At 41.5% G+C, this 21,503-nt stretch overlaps 1 protein-coding gene across 2 annotated transcripts; it reads right to left on the bottom strand.

Moving 5' to 3' along the window:
• Positions 1–802: 802 nt before the first annotated feature.
• Positions 803–20,948, bottom strand: rab11fip2 (RAB11 family interacting protein 2 (class I)). 2 transcript variants are annotated; one of them, XM_072437145.1, is made up of 5 exons: positions 20,491–20,948; positions 11,287–11,696; positions 10,549–10,900; positions 8,286–8,343; positions 803–1,033 (listed from the first exon to the last, which is right to left on the bottom strand). In XM_072437145.1, exons 1-5 carry the CDS (start codon positions 20,841–20,843, stop codon positions 806–808), a joined length of 1,401 nt encoding a protein of 466 aa, XP_072293246.1. In that variant the 5' UTR covers positions 20,844–20,948; the 3' UTR covers positions 803–805. The 2 variants fall into 2 exon arrangements, with proteins under 2 accessions (XP_072293246.1, XP_072293247.1); XM_072437146.1 differs by having other exon boundaries at positions 8,286–8,337.
• Between the last annotated feature and the right edge of the window lie 555 nt (positions 20,949–21,503).

Raw genomic sequence — 21,503 nt, 5'->3', positions numbered from 1 at the left:
AAAAAAAAAAAAAAAACTTTTTTTGAGAATTGTTTGGGCATTTTTCAGCAAATTCTTTTGAATTTTCAACACATATTTTCGCTACATTTGTTTGACCATTGAACCTCAAGTTAGGAATTTTTCCAGCATTTTTTTTCCAGCATATTTTTAGAATTCACCTGATTTTTTCGCCACATTTGTTTGACCATTGAACCTCAACTTGGGCATTTTTCCAGCATATTTTTAGAATTTTTACCACATTTTTTCGACCCTTGAACCTAAACAAATACATCTGATGACGTGTTTTAAAATGTTAACGTAATATAGTCCCAAAACAGATGCTATATTAATTTTTGTCACTGTCACCCACCTCTAAATTAAGACGTCGACAGCGTTTACAGGTGCATAATGTGTCAAAATTAACTCAAAATAAATAGTTGAACGCAGCTTTCAAAATATCCCCCAAAATTGTAAAGGAAAAACAGAAGAAAAACATTGATTTTTACACATTTTGCACAACAACGGCCAAAGCATGTACTATAAGCGCTGCGTTTACAGGTGCTTAGTGTAAATATGAACTTTCAGTAGCTTAAAACGACTAAATAAATGCGTTTAAAGCGACTGATTTTAAAACTGGAATGACATTTGTGCCGAAAAAGCCACAACTTTCCATTCATCAAACAAACCAAACCATTCAAATGTCTATAAAAGCTACATTCACTCGTAAAAACTCATGTACCGTAGGCGTCCGTCAATCCCATTTGCTTGCATTCAGTCCACTGTGTCATATACCGCCGTCAAAGTCTCTCCCCCCGGGGTTCCGTTCTCATTTTTTACCAAATTTGCCCGCTTTTTTCTTGGGCTCGTAGGGCGTGCGCAGGATGCTGGGCGTCTCCTCCATGACGCGCACCAGCAGGTCGTCGATGTAGTTCTCCAGCTCGCGGATCTGGCCGTCCTTCCGCTTCACCACCTCCTTCTGCTTGATCAGCTCCTGCACCACCTCCTGGAACGTCAGGTTCTCGTAGGCCGCCGCGCTCTCCACCGGCGTCCCGGCCTGGGGGACACAAGAGAGGCGTGATCCGGGGCGGGACGTTTTGAAGGCAGTTTGATACTTAAAGGGTGTATGACAGGTTTACTTTGTGTATTTATATACCTGTTGTACATATACATTATAGTTTTGCACCGAAAACTTTGAAAAATGACAGAAAATGTGATTATGTTGAATTGTTTCTGCTGCGTCTCTTTTGATAAGATGTCACTCATAAATGGCAGGAAAATAATTACCGTATTTCCCGGAGTATAAGTCGCACCGGCCAAAAAATGCATTATAGAGAAGAAAAAAACATATATAAGTCGCAGTGGAGTATGAAATGCAGTTGCAAGTGTGAAAATAACAAATAATATCACATATAAGTCACTCCGGAGTATAAGTATATAAGTATAAATATAAGTTGCAACCCGGCCTAAACTATGGAAAAAAGATGCGACTTATAGTCCGGAAAATAAGCAGATTGAACCGACCTCCTGCTTCCTGATCTTCATTAATTTATGGTTAATATCACTAGGAAGGAACTCTGAACTAATTTAACATCTAAAACACTTTCCCCACCCACGCTGTCCTCCTATTGGTCAGCCTGTGCCGTGCTCCAAGTGAGTGACGGGTGGATTCAACCAATGAAAGTGAAGGGAACTCTCCGAAGCAGCTTTAGAAAAATAAAATAAAATATAGCCGCAAGCGGCAATGATCGGCCCTCGCTACGCCGCCGCCACGCCGCAAGAGGAGGGGGCGCTAACACGCCCCAATTGTCCTTTTATTACGCCTACTGCTGAATCTGTGACGCTGTCACATCTTCTCCCCTTTGTTTTACCATCAAAAAGCAATTTTATTTTGAATTCTTGGCAAAATGTGCGGCTTTGCCGCACAGACACCGTGACTCTTTGAATAAAAATGTGGATAACTTTTGATGCTCCTGAAGATGAGTCTCACCAAATTTCAGGTTAATATGTCTAACGCCCTAAGAGGAGTTTGTGAAAGTCTAAAGTGTAAACATGTTCTGGCGATTTCCCCATTGGAATAACATGGAAGGTTTCGGTCATCGTTACGGCAAAGCCATAACAATTATGACATGGGTCTCATTGACTTTTTTGATGGGGCCAAAATTGAGTTGTGTGTCAAATTTCATATAATTTCGCAAAACTAAATATTTAACCTCCATATAAAATCTGTAGGGGGCGCTGTGGCTCCAAATTAATTTATTTCACTTCAAGTAGGTTTAGGGCAAAGAGTTTAACAACTGATTCTAAATTTGACGCAATTCGGACTTTATCTGCGCAAACGGCAGAAATGTTAAATTTGGGAGATTTCTGAAATTCTTGCTACAGTTTGCGGCTTTGCCGCACAGAGACCGTGACAGGTATCAATGTAATTTGGATAACTTTTGATGTCCCACTCCTCAGTAGCATTTTCACCAAATTTCAGCTTTTTAGGGCCAACGCCCTGGGAGGAGTTCGTAAAAGTACGACGTTTGGAAAAACTCCGAAGTCATGTTTAGCCATTTTTGAAGCAATATGGCCGACATTTGGTTGGGCGGACGGCGCTGCCGTAATAATATTTTTTACTTCTCTTGTCACCATCTACCTCAGCGCCAAATTTCATGATTCTACGATCAAATTTTATTTGGGTCATTTCCCATCTCTCAATGCATTTTTGGTACATTTGGGGGCGCTGACGCGCCAATTTTTTTTATTTTAGAAAAGGGAAATAGCCAGAATGTAGAGAGGCACGATTTTTAGAGGTGTGCAAATTTTTGTGACTTTTCGTCAATGTTCACTGGGTGAAAAATAGGGGGGTTGGTCCCGAGAAGAAGAAAGAAAGAAAGAAAAATATTCCGATACGAAAACAATGTTTCCCATTTTCCAAATATCATAAACTATACATTTTCGGAAAGCGCTCGCGCTTTCCTACCTCATGGTGTGGGTCCCTGGTCACTGACGGGTACTTTCGTTAATTTTGAGTGGGCTCCGCCCACTTTGTGTTTTTGGCCCTCTATACAGTAATAATGTTCATTTTTTGCATTACATGCTTATATGCACGGAACATGCAAGAGATGGGGAACGTATTCGTGAGGTACTTAGCGCAAATGAGTGCTTTATATGGGGATGACGACCGCTTCGCGGTCGTCATCTCAATGTAAAGTGCTCGTTTAGTGCGCACTTTTGCACGGGCTTCGCCAGTTTACAACGGTAATGTTCCATTTTCCTACTACTAATTAGTATGCACGGGGCGTGCATGAGTGGAGGAGTGCGTAGTGAGTGTTTGGAAGTGGGCGAGCGCTTCGCGCTCGATTTCGTGCGCACTATGTGCGCACTTTCGCAGCCGTGCTTCGCACGGCCTTACGAGATTAATAGGCCTCTCGCCAGCTTGTGGCGCTCGGGCCTAATAAGTGTGTATGAGCCAATGTGAAAAAAGATAAAACTACAGTATATTTTAATCAATTTAATTCACTTAGACTTTCAAACAAAATAGCGTTAACCTTTAATTTTCTCGCATTTATACGTCCGTGTTAACAGCTCTGCGCTTGAAATTATAATAAATTGATATGAAATGGCACATTCCATCACATGAACAAAATGGAGAATATAAATATCTACACATTTTACAGTTTAATATCAAATAAATAAAAAGACCCCAAAACCCAACATGGTCCACGAAATCCTACCTGTCCAATCACACACTCAACTAGGGGTTTGAAGTGTGATTATAAAATACACCATGTACCGCAACCTATTCAGAGAAACTAATATATGAAAATAATAAACTAGCAGGTTATTTTGCGCACAATTACATCAAATCAGACACATGATTAGTGACTTCCATTCTAACCTCACGTGTGTTTAGCCGTTTATTTAAAGACATAAACGTGTGTACAGCGAGTCGACTACGATCTGACAACTCCGCCATACGTCAAATTTGATCTTCACGCGCGGAAACGTAAACGTGGTCATTATTAAACGCGTCGGCCCAAAGTGACACAAACGTTTACGTCCGTCTCTTGCTAATAAAGGCTAATTGGGAGCAGTAAAGACAAGGCATCGACGTGTGGATGAATCAACGTATGTCACGAGACCAGAAGCAGAGACCGTCACGGGAAAACATCTCCACGACGACAGAGTCAAACCTTTTAGGCGTGTGCGGCAGAGGAGAACAGGATAACGGCTTTAATTTAGGTGAAGTTTTTCACCTCGTCATGTTTGTATGTTCTAAATAAAGCATAATGTGTAAAAATGTCCAGAAGCGCAACGAATAGAACCAGGTTAAATATTGATACATATTGAAACTTAACAAATCAGGCTTCGAATTGGATAAAAAGAAAGTTTGGCATTTTAAAAGTGATATTTATTGCATTTTGAGTGAACGACCTTTAAAGTTACAAGGTACAAATAAATAAATAAATAAGTTGAAATAATAAAACATCTTTTAGAGATTGCACATTCGGGGGGTGGAGCCGCGTTCGGGGGGTGGAGCCGCGTTCGGGGGGTGGAGCCGCGTTCGGGGGGTGGAGCTACATTCAGGGGAGCCGCCTGTGGAACGGTATGTGCAGATGGCAGTGCCCGGCTGTGAGAGGAGCTGTAATGGTTTTTAATCAGGGGCACTTTATCGGGCCGCCCCCCCATGTTCATAAATACCACTCTTATCACGCTCCACTCCCGGGCGTGGCCCTCCACTCCCGGGCGTCGCCCTCCACCGCTGAGCAAAGACAATGACTTTACCTGCTTTAATCTAATCGCCCTGAACAACAACAAGGCTACTGTGTGTGTGAACGTGGACAAGGTCACGCGTGTGGAACTACAGCAGCTTCTTCTGATTGGCTCCTGCTCAGACATCGAGTATGAGCAGCTCCTGGGGTCAAAATGAGACCGCCGTGTTCTGGCCGCATCTGATTAGAGAGCCTTTTATTCTCATCACAGTGAATAATTAGGAAGTTCGAAATGTGTTGAGTAAATGATCGATCCATTTGGAACGCTGGTTCAAAATGAACTAGTTCTGCTTCTGTTCAAGCCTTTAATAATGTGCTCATCAGACTGGTTAAGCAATAGTAATAGTCCTGGTTAAAGCTGCACTATGTAACTTTTGTGTTAGGGGGTCCACCACCCGCTCGTCTCCACGGAGATGTTATTGATATTTTAGCTCAGTCTGGAATATTCTACAGGGTGAATAAACTTATTTCAGGTGTTCCTTTACTGTGAGCGACATCACCTCTCCTCAGACCTGACCTATAAAGTCACCTTCTCTCTATGGTGATGGACAAGCTTAATGGCACACACTGTGGAACATTCTAAGCTAGCATAGTGCTCCTTCACCTGTCAATGAAACCTGAAATAATAGTTTGTGTTGATCTTCACATTCTCTGCAAGCGTCACACAGAACATCAGAAGCGGTCACATTTACGTAGCCACAGCTGCCCTGGGGCTGACTAATGGAAATATGGCCACCGAAGGACTCTGAGTCACCACCCCCAAACACACCACGCCCACACAGGCAAGATGGGTAATTCTGCTCCAGCTTATTCTCCAAATATGAACCTGTGAGTCTCTGTATGGTCTCCACACGACACATGTACTAGAGTGTGATTTTGTGTGTGTGCGTGTGTGCGTGCGTGCGCGCGCGCGCGCGCGCGTGCGTGCGTGCGTGCGTGCGTGCGTGCGTGCGTGCGTGCGTGTGTGTGTGCGCGAGGGGTGAAATATTTCAGGTGAGATTAAATGCCCGTGTGAGGGGGTTCGAAGAGCCCAGTCACTGATTCTGAACAAAACAAACGGAGGGAACGTGATCTACTGTAGAACCGTAGACGGCACACACGGCTGGGTCTGGAGGCCGTGATGTCATCCGCCGATTCAAACAACCGGCCCCAAAGTCTTTTAATTAGGGACTTATCAGCGCTACTGGCCCAGGAGTGACCCCGATCTGACCAGTGCCGTGTAATGTAGAGGTAAGATGGTTCCCAAGTTAGCGGCGGGACAAAAATGGCAAGAATTTTCTGGAAGTTCAGAATTCAGGACGATAATGATGTGTGCCATGTCGTTTGCAAGCTAGACACTCTTACATTATGATTATTGTGTGTACTGCTAAACGCCAGCAAGAAAAAGTCAAAAATAGAAAAAAATATCTTCAAAATTACTTTATCAACTTAGAATATTATCAGCATTTTTATTTGAATTATCGCCGGGGGAAAAATACTAACTTCTACTTAATGTAACTTCCGTGTACATTGTGGATAGATAGTTTACGATTGTCAATTTTATACCATTAACTTTGGGGGGAAAAGAGGCGTGGTCCAATAAGTTAATAAATTGCATTAAATACTTTCTGCTTTTGTAAAAATAATAACAAAATGTATTCATGTGGGTTACAAAACAATTTGTTGCCCGATTGAGGAAATATACAACCATATTTTTAGCTAAATTGCTTTTATTTACATCATTATTTACTCTTTTTACTCTATTCTCCCTCCATAATGCTTCCCCTTTTTTCTCCCACCTCTTTCTCTCCCTCCATCTCCCCCTTTCTTTGCCTCCACCATCCCCTGCCTTCCATCTCCCTCGTCCTCAATAACTCTTCCCAATCTCCATTTCCTCCACTCTCTTTTCCTCTACATTCCCTTTCTTCCTCCCTCGCTCTCCCTCTTCCTCGCTTCCTCCCTCGCTCCCTCCCTCGCTCCCTCCCTCGCTTCCTCCCTCGCTTCCTCCCTCGCTCCCTCCCTCGCTCCCTCCCTCGCTCCCTCCCTCGCTCCCTCCCTCGCTCCCTCCCTCCCTCGCTCCCTCCCTCGCTCCCTCGCTCCCTCCGCCCCTGCTTGTGGTTAGTCGGGGCCTTGAAACCTGGAGACTGGAGCCGGCGTTTGTGCCAGGCGTCGTGTACAAAGAAAAAAAAGGTGCTGAAAGCCATTATCGCCGCTCGAGTTCTCATTTAGCCGTCACTGTTGCTCACGCTAACCGGGAAATGCCAGATCCGCTGCTTAAAAGCTGCCAAAACCGTGCTGCTAATTTGAAATAACACTGTGGACTATTGAGAACAATTAGCCAAGTTGAATATAATTATCAAAAGCGGTCGTATTGTAGCGTTTTTGCAGTGTTAGGACGCATTATCTGACCTTGGAGAGTACTGAATATTTGTACTCAAGTCAAAGTACAGCTGCGTCACTAAAAATGTACTAAATTACAAGTACTGCAGCCAAATCTGTTCTTAAGGTAAAGTAAAAAGTACACAAAACTATTCAGAGTTTGCTTTTTAACATGGTTTCAGTATCATTTTAGATACATTTTGTACAAAACTTGATAAAAAAACAATTCAAAGCATTGGGAATAAGTTGTTTTGAACGGTGATTTGCATCATCTTTGAGCTACGGCCAATCAGAGCAGGCGATGCAGCGATGTTTCTGGGTTTGTAGGTTTAGAAAGGAGCAGAGACACAGGCGAGACAACAATTGGTACTAAAATGAGTACAAGTACATGTTTAAAAAATCGACTCAAAGAAGCATGATTATCTCAAAAAACGACTGTATTTTCTTGACTATAAGTCGCACCTTTTTTTCATAGTTTGGCTGGGGTGCGACTTATACTCCAAAGTGACTTATATGTAATATTATTTACACATTTGTCTACTTCCGGAGTTTGTGGAGTTGTTTAGAAGTGACACAGAGGAAGAAGAATTCAGTGGATTTAGTGATTTGGGGTAAAACTGATGCTTTGGTAAACTTGTTAGCATGTTCTTTATGCTATAGTTATCTGAATAACTGTTCATATGTTACGTTAACATACCAGACACTTACCACAGTTCTGTCTGTGCCTCATGTAGGTGTTAGCGTTAGCATACGTACACCTATTCACCATGTTCTCTCATCTGTTATTATTTTAAACTGCATTTCAAGATGAAATGTCTGTTCTTGGTCTTGGATTTTATCAGATACATTTCCCCCAAAAATGCGACTTATACTCCAGTGCGACTTATATATGTTTTTTTCTTCTCCATTATGCATTTTTGGCTGGTGTGACATATACTCCGGAAAATCAAATCAGGCTGAACCGGTGCGGCATTAATTAGGTGAGTCGGACTTTTAAAAAGGCCTAAAAAGGTCAATGTCGCCAGCTGCTCGTGTCAAATAAACCAGTGCAATTAAAAAAACGTGCGGAGCTTGTAACGACATCAGAGTGACTGCAGGAGGTCAAGGGTCGCGCTCAATCAGTTGTCACATAAACAAGAGAACGTGTAGCAATGTGTTTTAATGAGGAGGGTCAAACGGAGACAAACTTACTTTTTTCTTCTTGTCTTGATTGTCTTTCCTTTGTCCGAATGTTGCGTCTTCACTTCCACTGCAACGTCAAAACAGCGTGAAATTAACTGAACAAACTCTACGTTAATTTACAGTTTAGGCAAAGACGTATGAAGTGTGCTTTAAAAATCCAACACAGACACATTGCAACGTTTAATGAACCAGACAAATGGCATTGACAATATTTTCTACATTATATATATATATATATTTTTTTTACTCAAAAGGTGTCAAAAATACGTGTTGTGATACAAAAAAGTATTGAATTAGTATTCTATTGAAACACACTGCTCTAAGCAATCAAAATGTACTGAACAATTCTTAAACACCTGTCAATTTAACTATAATTGAACCATAATTTAAACTTTTTAAACTCATTGCACTGCACAACATTTGTAAATTCAAGTCATTTTTGTGTACATAATTAGCCTATTTTTTCTATCTTTTAGCAGATTTAAATTGTTCTTTTTGACTTATTGAGGGTATAACTACATAAAAGCTTCCTAAATATTCAATTATATTTATTTTTGTAAACAGCAGTTGCCATTTTATACATTTAAAACATTATAAATTAAACATGCAAGTTTATCTTTATCTAATACCAGCTGTTATCAATGTAAAAGAATAACTATTTGGTAAAGAAACCAATTCGTTTTTTATAATATGATGTTAAAAAAGTGTTTGCATGGATTGATTTGGTCTACCGTTTAATAAAGCATATTTCTGAATTATCGTAACAGTAATTATTATTGGTAACGGTTCTGGTGATGTTTAAATACATTACATTTCCACTTTAGAGCCGGTCCCGTGCCCTTCTCCTGCAGTAAACGGCCGGCGTGTGCAGATGATGGACTGAAGCGCTCACAGATAAGTGCTTAATTGTGTGCTCTATCGCTCTGTGGATCTCATTACTGGAGCTAAGAGGGCCTCCTTATCGAGCCCGGACCCCTCTAAAGACCCTCTAATGACACCTCCACGCTGATAAACCGGAACTCAGCCACGCCGACTCTTCCAGCGACGCGGGGAAAAACGCAGAGACCCGGCGCGACGCGACCGTTTGAACAAGAACGCGCCACGTCTCAGGGCCGAGTTCTGCGGGCGTCACTCAGCGCGACGTTTGAAGCTTCGCCCCGAGCCAGGGTCGCCCAGGGGAACAACTGCTCCTGTGAACCGAGGGTTTTAAGCCCAACTCTTATTTGCTTCTAACACTGCGCGAGTTGTGTTGTGTTGATTCTGCTTTATTATGTGTATTTAATTTTATGTCTTATTATTTATTATGTTACGTAGCAGTTTGATTGATTGACGGCTTTTGTTAGTAAAATGTGCCTTGGAAATGAAGTGGATTGGACTGGATACAATAGGGATTCAATGTGGGGTTGTATAATATGATCATTAAATACCGTATTTTCCGGACTATAAGTCGTACCTTTTTTCATAGTTTTGGCCGGGGTGCGACTTATACTTATATATATACTTATATTACTATGTACTATACTACTATATTTATACTTATAATCCAGAGCAACTTATAGTTATATGCGTAACTCCATTATGCATTTTTTGGCTGGTGCAACTTATACTCCGGTGCAACTTATAGTCCGGAAAATACGGTGGTCAAAAGGGACAACTACAGTATAATGTTTATAACGCAGACATCTTAATTGACAAGTTTAATTAGTCTAATGCAAGTTTACAAGCGATGTTCTTACCTTTGCAAATTGGTAGTCATAAGATAAAGCCTCTAAGCTAATGTGGCAATATACCGTATTTTTCGGACTATAAGTCGCACTTTTTTTTCATAGTTTTGTCCGGGGTGTGACTTATACTTATATTTATACTTGTATACTTATACTCCAGAGCGACTTATATGTGATATTATTTGTTATTTTTGCACATTTCATTCTCCAGTGTAACTTGTATGTTTTTTTTCTTCTCTATTATGCATTTTTTGGCTGGTGCAACTTATACTCCAAAAAATACAGTAAATGGATTATTCAAATCTGTCTTAATCGACTAAACGTTTTATTATTCGACTTATTACTTTATCATGATGAGGAGCGCGACATGGAGAGAACTAGCTGGAGTTTTGGGAATGACTGGACCGTTTATTCTGCCTTTTCTCTAATGAAGATTTACTACGACCTCAGTATACATATACAGAGTACTTTTGTGCAAGAACCTGATCATTTAGAGAACATTTGCCCGAGCCACATCCCGTTTCAGCCGATTAATCGAAATGCCCCACCTTGGTTTGAAGTTGGAGCTGAACGGGTTGGTGTTGGCCTTTTGCCCGTCTCCGGTGAAAGGATTGGGGCCGCGCAGGTCCCCGGTGCTGCCCAGTTTGCCCCCGCTGGCGCCGACCTTCCGCCCCTCCTTCTTCCCGGTCACTCTCTCCAGGAGGCTGACCTTCTCCTTCTTCTCCTTGCCGGGCCGGTCCCACAGCTGCTGCCCCCCCGCCTCGCCCTCAAACGGGTTGCGGTTGCGTGGGAGCGTGGCATACTTCTGTGGCAGCCCGTCCGCGATATCAGTGAAGGGGTCAGCGTGGTCCTCTCCGTCCTGGAACGCCGGGACCTCGCTCTGGGAACGCCGGTGAGGGGCTGAGGACGAGACGCGAGGGTTACGTGCGCTGTACTGGACTCTATGCTACGTACTGAGAATATACAGAAACATCTTGTATAACTTTCCAAACAAAGGTATAAAGAGATTCTTCTGCCCTTTTGTGGTTGACTTTATGGTCCATTCACATTTGTGCTAAACCTGTACATCAACCAAGACATTATAGCACAATCCTAATGCAATTTCAATGTATTATCTGATTATTATTATTATTATTATTATTATTGAGACAGATAGAAAGACACTGCTTTAACCTAGACATAATATAATTCTAATTTAATGCTCTTTAATCACAGTGACTTTTCAGGTTTATGTCAAATAATCCATACAATTCAAATAATGATCTCATTGTTATTGCCGTCCTCACCTCCCGTCTCTTCTATCGAGTTCATGGAGTCCAGTTTGGGCCTGGAGTTGTTCCCGATCAGATCCGACATGGAGTGAGCCGCGGAGAGCTTGTGAGCGCCTGCCAGCAGAGGCCTCTTCACTTTGGGTTCGGGCCCCGCCGCTGCAGACGGGGGCCCCTGCTGTGATCTGGGTTCAGAGTCGGCCAGAGCGGAGCGGGGCAGGATGGCGGAGGATGTGTCGGAGAGGCCGCCATCGTGTTTGCGACCTTTGATCTTGTGTTTGAGCTTGAAGAAGGGCGAGCGCGGCTTGTCCTTCATGGACAGGTCGAACATGCTGGCCGTCATGTTGTTCCTCATGAACTGGATGCTGACCTGGATGCGCCCGCGCTCCTTCTTCTTGGTGCCAGGTTTGGACTCCAACGGGTACCAACTACAAGGAGAGCACATGAGATCACCACGAGCCTTAAAACACATACATTTAGTACTTGTACTTTTGCCTAAAATATATAATCCTATATTCCGTCTTTAACACATATAGACAGTTTTTTTTAATGATGGTCCACGATTATTACAGGAAAAAAAACACTAAATGTCACCACCAGAATTCTTGCATAATTACAGGTATTTTTATTGCTCAAAAATACCTTGAAAACATCCTCTTACTCCGAGTGGGTCGCCTCTCCACAGACCTGATCTGTAACTCAGCTGCAGCACCTGATTTTACTGATTCAGAAACGTAAAAAAAAAATCTGACCCAATTCATACGAAACATGTTGCATTGTTTGTTGTACTTCTCACTTACCTAAAGCGCTAGGAGTGTCCTAATTATTCACCACAATGAGTTTATAAGTGCTTTTAAGAGTACCAAGCATGCTAACAGAGCCACTTGTTTTAATTTTAATTCATTTTATTCTAATTTCATTTATTCTAATTTCATTAATTCTATTCATTTGTATTTATTTGAATTTATTTGAATTTATTTTTATTGTATTTATTATATTTATTGTATTTATTTCATTTTATTTTTAGTTAATGTTTCATTTATTTATTTTTTATTTAATTCATTTATTTAATTCATTACATATAAAAGACATTATCAGTAACAAGTAAACAAAGAACATCCCAGGCTAAGTAACAACGTCTCTACGGTGACAAAAAATGTGATATGTTAAACAAGTCATTTATAAACATCTGTTTAAGCTTCCAATTGTGTGTCCACTGCGTTGCCAAGTGCATGCATAAAAGACAGCATTACATGTATCCACACGTTGTTATACTCCTTATTTGTCATATGGTTGTAGTAACAATCCATTTGAACAATAAACCGTGTCCAAAAGTCTAATTCGTGCCACACTTTCCCACCATCTCCGTCTCACATCTCGGCCCATGTGGAGGCTTATGCGGAACCATTCATCTCAAACTAACATAATTCACAAAAAGCCCACTAAAAAGACCATCAAACAATATGACAAATGGTGAAAATAACCAAAAGTCCCTCTAATGTGCACGGCCTACTTCTTTGTGGGCAGCGCTGAAAGGCCTAATTTGAGCCGACTAATCCACAAACGCAGCGGCTTAAATCATTTGACTTTTTACTAAAGTTAGAGCGCTATTTATCATTCGGGAGGATAAACATTATTCTGTGCAAAACCCCACGTAGGAAATAGGCTCCTGCTGAATAGTATGGACCGTTTCGGAGCGCTTTTGGCACCTATTTGTTTAACCTCTCTGCTTATTCGACTGAGAGTAATGGGATTTGTGCCTTCACTGTGAGCAAAATAAAGTGGCATTTGCACAAATCTGGCCTTTGTTCAGAAACGCCACGACAAGCAATTGGGGAAATTGCATAAGCCACGGCGCGGGGAACACCGACGGTTCATACATGCTAATGACAAGGCGGACTTTCCCAAGCGTAGTTATGGCGCAGAAGCATTTGGAGTATTTCGTGACGTATTTACTGAGATTTACGGTTAAAGTGCGCGTGGCGGGTTTTTACGATTTTATAATTTTGACTTTATTTGGTGTATTTATACCCGTTATATATAAATATTATAGTTTTACATTAATCGAGTAGGTATTTGTAGAGAAAACGTTGAAAAATCTGTAGAAAATGACAAGAAGTGACATCACACTAGGGACACTCATTACAGTTTGTGCAGAATTTACACAAAGAAACAACTTTTTTGACTCTCTAAACATGAATTCAACAAAATAGTTGCTCTCATATATTTTTATTTGTCAAATTAAAATAATTGTGACATTAGATGAGTTTTTGCCCAGTGTACTTTCCTAATGTGATGTCATGAATTTACAACCAGGAAGTGAAATTATACACCTAAAAAACCTAAAAAACATTTTTGCCATTTTTAGAGAAATTCTAAATATATTTATCTTAACTGCATTTTAATTCAATGAGTGGTCCATCCTGTAGGGGGCACTTTAATGTAGAGTTCAGATTTACAAGTCAATGGGTCTCAAGATTTACGAATGCTCCTTTCAAAAAAGAAAGAATTTCAGTTTTCTCATGTTTTCTTACAATATTTCAAAAAATGTTTGTGATATTCTATGATACCCTCTCTGTACATTAGGGCTGTTCAATTAATACAATGTATAATTGTGATTTAAATCTCCATTCAATTACAAAATAGTTACAATCGAAAATTAAAATATATTTATTTTATAACCTTTATTTAACCAGGAAAGTCCCACTGAGATTTACTCTTTTTGACGGTATAGAATTAATCATTTGAAATAATAGTGATCAATTAAGGGCCAAATGACAGTATCTGCCCTCTTATCCAGTTTGTAGTGAAACAGTAAAAGTTTGTAGAGGAGTTTGTAATATCTTTGTCAAATGAGTTGGAAAAAATAATCTAAATGTTCAATTAAATATAATACAAATACAATAAATTACCCAGTATGTATTTGTTCATTTAATTCAATGTTTTATTAGTGTTTTATTTGGATATCCTGTGTTAGCTTGTTGTTTATTCTGTGTTTTAACCAGGTCTCCATGACAAAGAACTTTAATCATTGGGTTTTCTCTGCATAAATAAATAAAATGAATGAAATAAAATGAAAATTGGCCGCTCGATGTCTACATAAGATCACATGGAAATACTTGGAAAACAACCACAGTTTTTGAGCAGCTTTTTCCTCAGTTTCAAAATCAGAGTTTGCAATTGTATCACCATGACAACACAGAAACAAAATCACGATGTGTGCTCTCCAAAACCGCCTCGCTCGCTCCTCACAGTCCCCCCCGCTCCTCTGCTGCTCCTGTGGACCCCGAGCCGCTGCACCTCCCTTCTGTGTGTCTGAGCTCAAGGCCAAGCCCCCCCCCCCAAAAAAAAACTCCCCGCCCTCCTCCCCCCCGCACCGCCGCGGACCGCTGGGAACCGGCGGAAACCTCCTCGCGATCAACAAACACAGGTGCGCGATAATTACCCGGCTGCCTCCTCGGATATCAGGCCTTCTCCTAAAACACGCCGCCTCGGTATCGCCGCGGTGGGCCACGCTGACCCGCTAACACGGCGCGCAGATACAGTATCAGGGGGTCTCGCCGCATTGTCGGCGTGGGCTTAACCAATGAGCTCAGAGCCGGAGGATGCGCCGGGGAGAGGTGCGCTTGAGAAAACGGCCGACGGCCCCCGAGGCGCATCTGCAAACACGAGCAATCGCCGCTGATTAGGACGTATTGTCACCGTCCTGGGAGGAATGTGGACGGGCTAATCAACAGCAGAGACACTGTGGCGGTCGGTCTCGTGTAACGCACTGGGGGACTCTTGTCTATGACCCCGTTTAAGACCTGGGTGTGGCCAAGACCTCATCATGTCTGCATTCACAAACGTATGGACGGTCTGAGAACATGCGAGTGGACAAACGATGAACGCCTTGCAACGATATCAACTCTTCTTAATTATCTTGCATGTTTTTTATACTTGTACTGCACAGGGCTGGGAGTCGTTAAGTGGTTTAGTCCAGCGATCCTCGTCTCTTTTCCTCAAAAAAAAAAAAAAAAAAAATCACGAGATCTTTTTTAGGGGATCGGTTGATGGAGGCATAGCCAGTAACAACGGTGTAAAATGTGTACAAACCCTTCCAGAACTTTTAAAAAAACGTATTACCGTATTTTCGGGGTGCGACTTATACTTATATTTATACTTGTATACTTCTACTTCTACTCTGGAGCGACTTCTATGTGATATTACCTATATCAGTTATTTTCACACTTGAACCTTATTTCATACTCCCGTGCAACTCTATTATACATTTTTTGGCTGGTGCAACTTATACTCCGGAAAATAGGGTACTTATGTTTGCTGTTTATTAGATGAATTGGCTCTATATTTTCATGGTAAAACACATAATATTGGGACTTAGCAACAGACTATAAAACTAAAATAATAATACATTTGCCTTTGGAGACCAGTAGCAGAAGGCTCCCGGCCCGGGTTTGGGCCCCAGCCCGGTGGTTGGGGACCCCTGGTTTAGTCGATTAATTTGCTAGTGGCGTAGCCGGCCAAAATGTGTATTTAAATACAGTATTTTCCGCACTTTAAGGCGCACTTAAAAGCCTTTAATTTTCTCAAAAAACAACTGTATATACGAATGTACCGGTGTACGGATTTGAGGTTGGATTGTAAGTTTATCAGTCTCTGTGGGTCTTTGTGTCTTTTTACATACAAATGCCTAGTTATTTAAAGTTATTTTCTGTAAATGAAACCCTGTGAGCTCGTTTGTCATGTTAGTGGTTCTTAAACGCCTGGAACAGTCTGAGGCGGGGCAGACTGGCACTAACGAGGGGCACGGACGAGGGGCACGGACGACGGGCACGGACGACGGGCACGGACGACGGGCACGGACGAGGGGCACGGACGACGGGCACGGACGACGGGCACGGACGAGGGGCACGGACGAGGGGCACGGACGACGGGCACGGACGACGGGCACGGACGAGGGGCACGGACGAGGGGCACGGACGAGGGCCACGGACGAGGGCCACGGACGAGGGCCACGGACGACACTGACAGACAACTATTCACCCCTGCATTCTTTCACTACGAGCTACAATTAGTCCCACCGTCTTTGGCTGGTGAACAATAACTAAAGACAACCCAAGATACTGTTTATTGTGGTGAGTTTATCCTATATATTATCTCAGGTTTCTTATATTAACTGTAAGTTTGTTTTGGGAGCTCAGATTATTATAGTTAAGGCTATAGCTAATGATTAGTTGCAAAAAAGTCCATGAATCTGAATTTGTTAATTTGACCAGTATTAAGCTAAAAAGAATCCTCTTTTAAATATACTTTATGAAGATCAGGGTTTTTTCCCCCATAAAAAACGAAAATTACAGTATTTTCTGGACGATAAGTCGCACCGGAGTATAAGTTGGAAAAAAATGTCAGCCAAAAAATGCATAATAGAGAAGAAAAAAACATAGGTCGCACTGGAGTATGAAATGCAGTTGCAAGTGTGAAAATAACAAATAATATCACATATAAGTCGCTCCAGAGTATAAGTATATGAGTATAAGTATAAGTCGCACCCCCGCCAAAACTATGAAAAAAGGTGCTACTTATAGTCCGGAAAATACTGTTTACCGTATTTTCCACCTTTTTTTGGCCATTCTTGCTCCGTTTGAGTCATTAAACCTCTTCTCCCAGCCTCTTTTGGAGTCTGTTTGATTCAGAAAAGTATAATTTGATAACCAAATTAGTTATTTGAAGAATCAATAAGTTATATAACATGTTTAACTCCTATACAACTAATCCCATTGATTAAAGGCGGTATGGACGATTTTTCGGCGATTTGAGAACGCAGGCGGAAGTGCGCATGAGCACTCCCCCGTGTGGACCGATACAACACACACGTGCGTTTGTTTATTAGCGCATCGGAGCGCATCACATCTCTCGTCTCCCGTAGATTTCTTTCCACTTCTGCGTCAGCTCGAACTGTCTTTCTCCGTCTTCATTTTGCCCCGCACACTGAGGGAACTATATTATGATAGATCCATGCGCTTAGGCACGCGGAAACGTGGGGACGAGCCTGACGCGGCTGCAGGTGAGCGATAGGTGTGTTTTATGATTGATACGTGGCAGGACAAATGATTTATCCACGCCATGAGGAAATATGATAAAAAATTTGCTGAAAAAAATCATCCATACCACCTTTAATTCTGCAAATAAACATGACTATAGTTTTTACAAATTCCTTTTATTCCTCAGGTTATCTTCAGGTTATCTCTTAATAAATAAAGAAACCAGGGTTGTATAAAATAAAATCCAGATATTAAAGCTGAAATTACAATCAAAACTAGCATCAATACTGAAAAAATACAAAACAAACACATAAATAGGACAGCGCTGGACCTTTCTAGAAGAGTTACAGGACGATTTGACTTCGACTATGACAAAAATGAAAACGCGCCGCGCCCCAAGTACTCAAAACAGTCCCACAATGCTCTTTGCTACCTCGCCTTGTCATTTCACTCATCTAAACCTTCTGCCACTGAACGATGACGAGGAATGTCACCCTTCTGATCCACGGCGCGCTCACTTCAAGGGTCAACGCGTTAGATAAACAAAGGCGGAAACAGGTCGGGCCCATCGTTAAGGGGCGTTTCCACCGCCCAACGCGCTCCAAGGCTTTGAAACCGAGGATGACTAACGAGGCATGTTCAGCAAGCTCCGCAAGTTTTAATTAGGCACAACAACGGCAGAAGTCAGTCAGTCGCCGCGTCAGTAATAAATCGCTCCAAAAATAGCCTCGCGCTCGCCGTTTTATGGCCGAGCCCGAAACAATCGAGGGTCAAAGCAGATGGAAACATTGCAGCGGCGCTAACTGGACATTAAATCGTTTAGTAAGTCTGCGCAGACAACTCTGACCAAAAGCGTCAGGAGGGATCCACTTCAGCCTCCGGGAACGCCGCAGTAAAGTCGGCGTCGAAAAGGCAATGACGACGGAGCGCGATGTGAAACGGCGTTCGAATTGTCTGGCGAACGGAACGAGCAGTGAGCTAATTAGGACTGAAATGCTGGCAATCGTCACGCCGACAAAGGGTTTGAGCGCGCAGGCCTGAAATAGAAAGACAATGTTGAACGTTTGCCCACGCCGACGACCGGAATAACCGTCTGCTCGAGTTTGACGCTTCCTTTTAAATCTGTTGTTGTGTAGACGGCGCGTTTACGCGACTTAGTGATACGAGCGTTGAGGGAAGTGGATTGTAGCGATCAAATAAAGGCGCAAAATCGGTGTACGACGTGCCGAATGTGTGTGGTTCCACTGGAATGTTCTACAGCGCGGCATATAACATATCTAGCATGTTGCGTTTACCATATTTTCTGGAGTATAAGTCGCACCAGCCAAAAAATGCATAATAGAGAAGAAAAAAACATATATAAGTTGCACTGGAGTATGAAATATGGTTGCAAGTGTGAAAATTACAAATAATATCACATATAAGTCGCACCGGAGTATAAGTCGCATCCCAGCCAAAACTATGAAAACAGGTGCAACGTATAGTCCGGAAAATAAGGTATTCTGTTTGGGGTGTTTTTGTTGCTGACGTGTAGCTGTTTGTCTGACCTCGCCTCTTTCTAGCAAAACAACAACGCGTCCATGGAGACCGGTGGCCGACAGCACAAAAGAAAAGCTACACAGGGCACATTAGATTTATAGTGGTCAAATCTTTCCAGTCATATATAAACATTAGGCCGGTCAGAATAATTACTATATCGACATGTAGTTCAATAGCTGATAAAAAAGAACATTCCATGCACACTTTTCCTTTGAACTAGTACAATTGAAATAAGTACCCTCTATGACTACTTATGGACACAAACTCATACCATATTTTCTGGACTATAAGTCGCACCGGAGTAGAAGTCAAAAAATGCACAATAGAGAAGAAAAAAAACATATATAAGTTGCACTGGAGTATGAAATGCGGTTGCAAGTGTGAAAATAACAAATATCACATATAAGTCGCTCCGGAGTATAAGTATATAAGTATAAATATAAGTATAAGTCACACCTCAGCCAAAACTATGAAAAAAGGTACGACTTATAGTACAGAAAATACGGTACTAGTATTTCCTTTTGCTTTGTATTCATTGCAGTTTAACTTGGCTGTATTACTATTTATTGGAATTATTTCTGTAGCATTAAATCTGCACTTCAAAAAGGTGTTATGGAGACAGGTCAAATAAACATGAAATACTTTCTAATCTTGTTCAATGCGTCTCTGAAATGCTGATTCAAGCTGGACTCGCGGTCGTTGTGTGAAGTGTAAAGCAGCTGGTCCCAGGAGCACAATAGAAATAAACTTTGTCAAAGATTACCATGGTCACGGAAGCGAGTGTTATCAAAACAAACGCATCCGTGACAAAATATGGAGTCTATCTTCAGACGCTGAACTTCAAGGTTGAAAACATAAAGATTTGTTTTAAAAATATATGAACATGGCTGTAAAGTTATGTAATTTAGAGATTAACGGTTACTTTGACTGAATTGAATTTAAGTGGGCACTCTGGCAACTATAATGCTACATTTTAATTGGAAAAATAATCATGACAAGATTATATAGAAGTATTAAATGTTATTTTATTAAAGATGCAACCAATTATTATTTTAGAAGTTTATTTCTATTGTATATAGAGACTTATAAAACACATTATCAATCAAATAAAAGGTTTGAATATGGTGACTGAAGTCTTCTTAACAGAGAATATTTATGAATCAAGTGTGGAATTTTGATTTAATAATGTAATTTAACCTTTTTTTACTATCTGTTTCATCCAGATAAAGATTACAATCATCTAAATACGAATGATCTTTTTTTTTTAATACTGAAATTTCTGGATTATAAGTCGCACCAGCCAAAAAAATGCATAATAGAGAAGATAAAAACATATACAAGTTGCACTGGAGTCTGAAATGCGGTTGCAAGTGTGAAAATAACTTGCTATCTAAAATAACTAATAACTATCACATATAAGTCGCTCTGGAGTATAAGTATAAATATAAGTATAAGTCACACCCCAGCTAAAACTATGAAAAAAAGAAAATACGGTGTATAGTTAAATAGTCACAGACAAATAACTGTTGCAGCTTTGTTTTTAAGTCAAGACTTTAATTAAATCTAAACAAATCAATCTGAAGTGGTATTAAACTGTACAATATTTTCATTTCAGTTTCACACGTCACGTCGCGGTACTCACTCGGTTTTCTTCCGCTCCTTGTTGTCGAAGATCTCGTTGAGGCTGACGATCCTCTGCCCCAGGAACTTGTCCATCCCGACCAGCGAGCGGTGCATGACGATGAGGACCAGCTCGTACACCTCGGGGTTCCCCTCCATCAGGAGCCCCGGGAGCTCGAACGACGCCTCCTCTCTCCAGACCGGGTTGAGCGTCTTCTCCGCCACCGACGTGGAGTACTTCTCCTTGCCCAGCTGTATGATCGTGTAGGCGTCGTTGGTGCCGTTCTTGCCCTTCGGAGACAACCCGGCGGCCTGTAGGACGGTGGCTTGGACATGGGTCGGAAACCACTTCTGCGACTGCTCACCCAGCGACATTGTCAGTGTTTAGAGAAGATCTACCAATTTGTGCATTTATTTACGATGCGCAAAAAGAAGCAAACATCATTAATTTTGCTATTTATTGGCCATGTCAGTTATATATATGTAGTTATAATCTGACACTATATATATATATATATATATATATACACACAGGTAATAAAAGGTGTGTCGATCTGAGTGAGCCTCATTCTCTGCCGCCGCACGGATGTCCAAGCCACTCGTGAGTCATCTGGGAAGGAAGAGGAAGAAACGGAGTCAACTACATTTCCCGGAACAAAGGTGAGTCAGAAGATCCGAGACGGTTAAATATAGTGTCGTTATTGGTGGTTAATTATATAGAGCTGTCGGACTGTCTTGTTTAGGGGTTATTAAAAGACTCTAATCAAACGGGTCTCCTGCAGAGCGGTGATCACTTCCCTGAACTGAACATCCGACTGGGCCAGTGATCTCAGTCTGTGTCACACTGCGGATCATCTCGACAATCTAAGGAGATTCTTACACTTTGTGGTTTTACAGCCCTTCACCACTTATAGAAACAGTGTCCATGCTTTGATAATGAATACACGCTAACCTACATTTAAGGAGAAAACATGAACAAATCCAAAATGTAACAAAACATCTACCTTTCTTTTCTTTTTCTACATTGGCTGGGAA

The sequence above is a fragment of the Eucyclogobius newberryi genome, unplaced genomic scaffold (assembly GCF_026437365.1).
Source record: "Eucyclogobius newberryi isolate DKJ021-1_F unplaced genomic scaffold, fEucNew1.0.hap1 SCAF_8, whole genome shotgun sequence".
In the NCBI taxonomy this organism is placed as follows: Eukaryota; Metazoa; Chordata; class Actinopteri; order Gobiiformes; family Gobiidae; genus Eucyclogobius; species Eucyclogobius newberryi.
Note: the sequence above shows the minus strand (reverse complement) of the source record. Positions and strands in the feature narration are given on the sequence as shown.

Excerpts from the sequence above, each read along its gene's own strand:
- rab11fip2 (XM_072437145.1), bottom strand. The coding sequence starts at position 20,843 with ATGTCGCTGGGTGAGCAGTCGCAGAAGTGGTTTCCGACCCATGTCCAA. Across the intron at positions 11,697-20,490 it reads AAGGAGCGGAAGAAAACCGA|TTGGTACCCGTTGGAGTCCA; the intron begins GTGAGTACCGCG and ends CTCTCCTTGTAG. Across the intron at positions 1,034-8,285 it reads ATCAAGACAAGAAGAAAAAA|GCCGGGACGCCGGTGGAGAG; the intron begins GTAAGTTTGTCT and ends TGTGTCCCCCAG.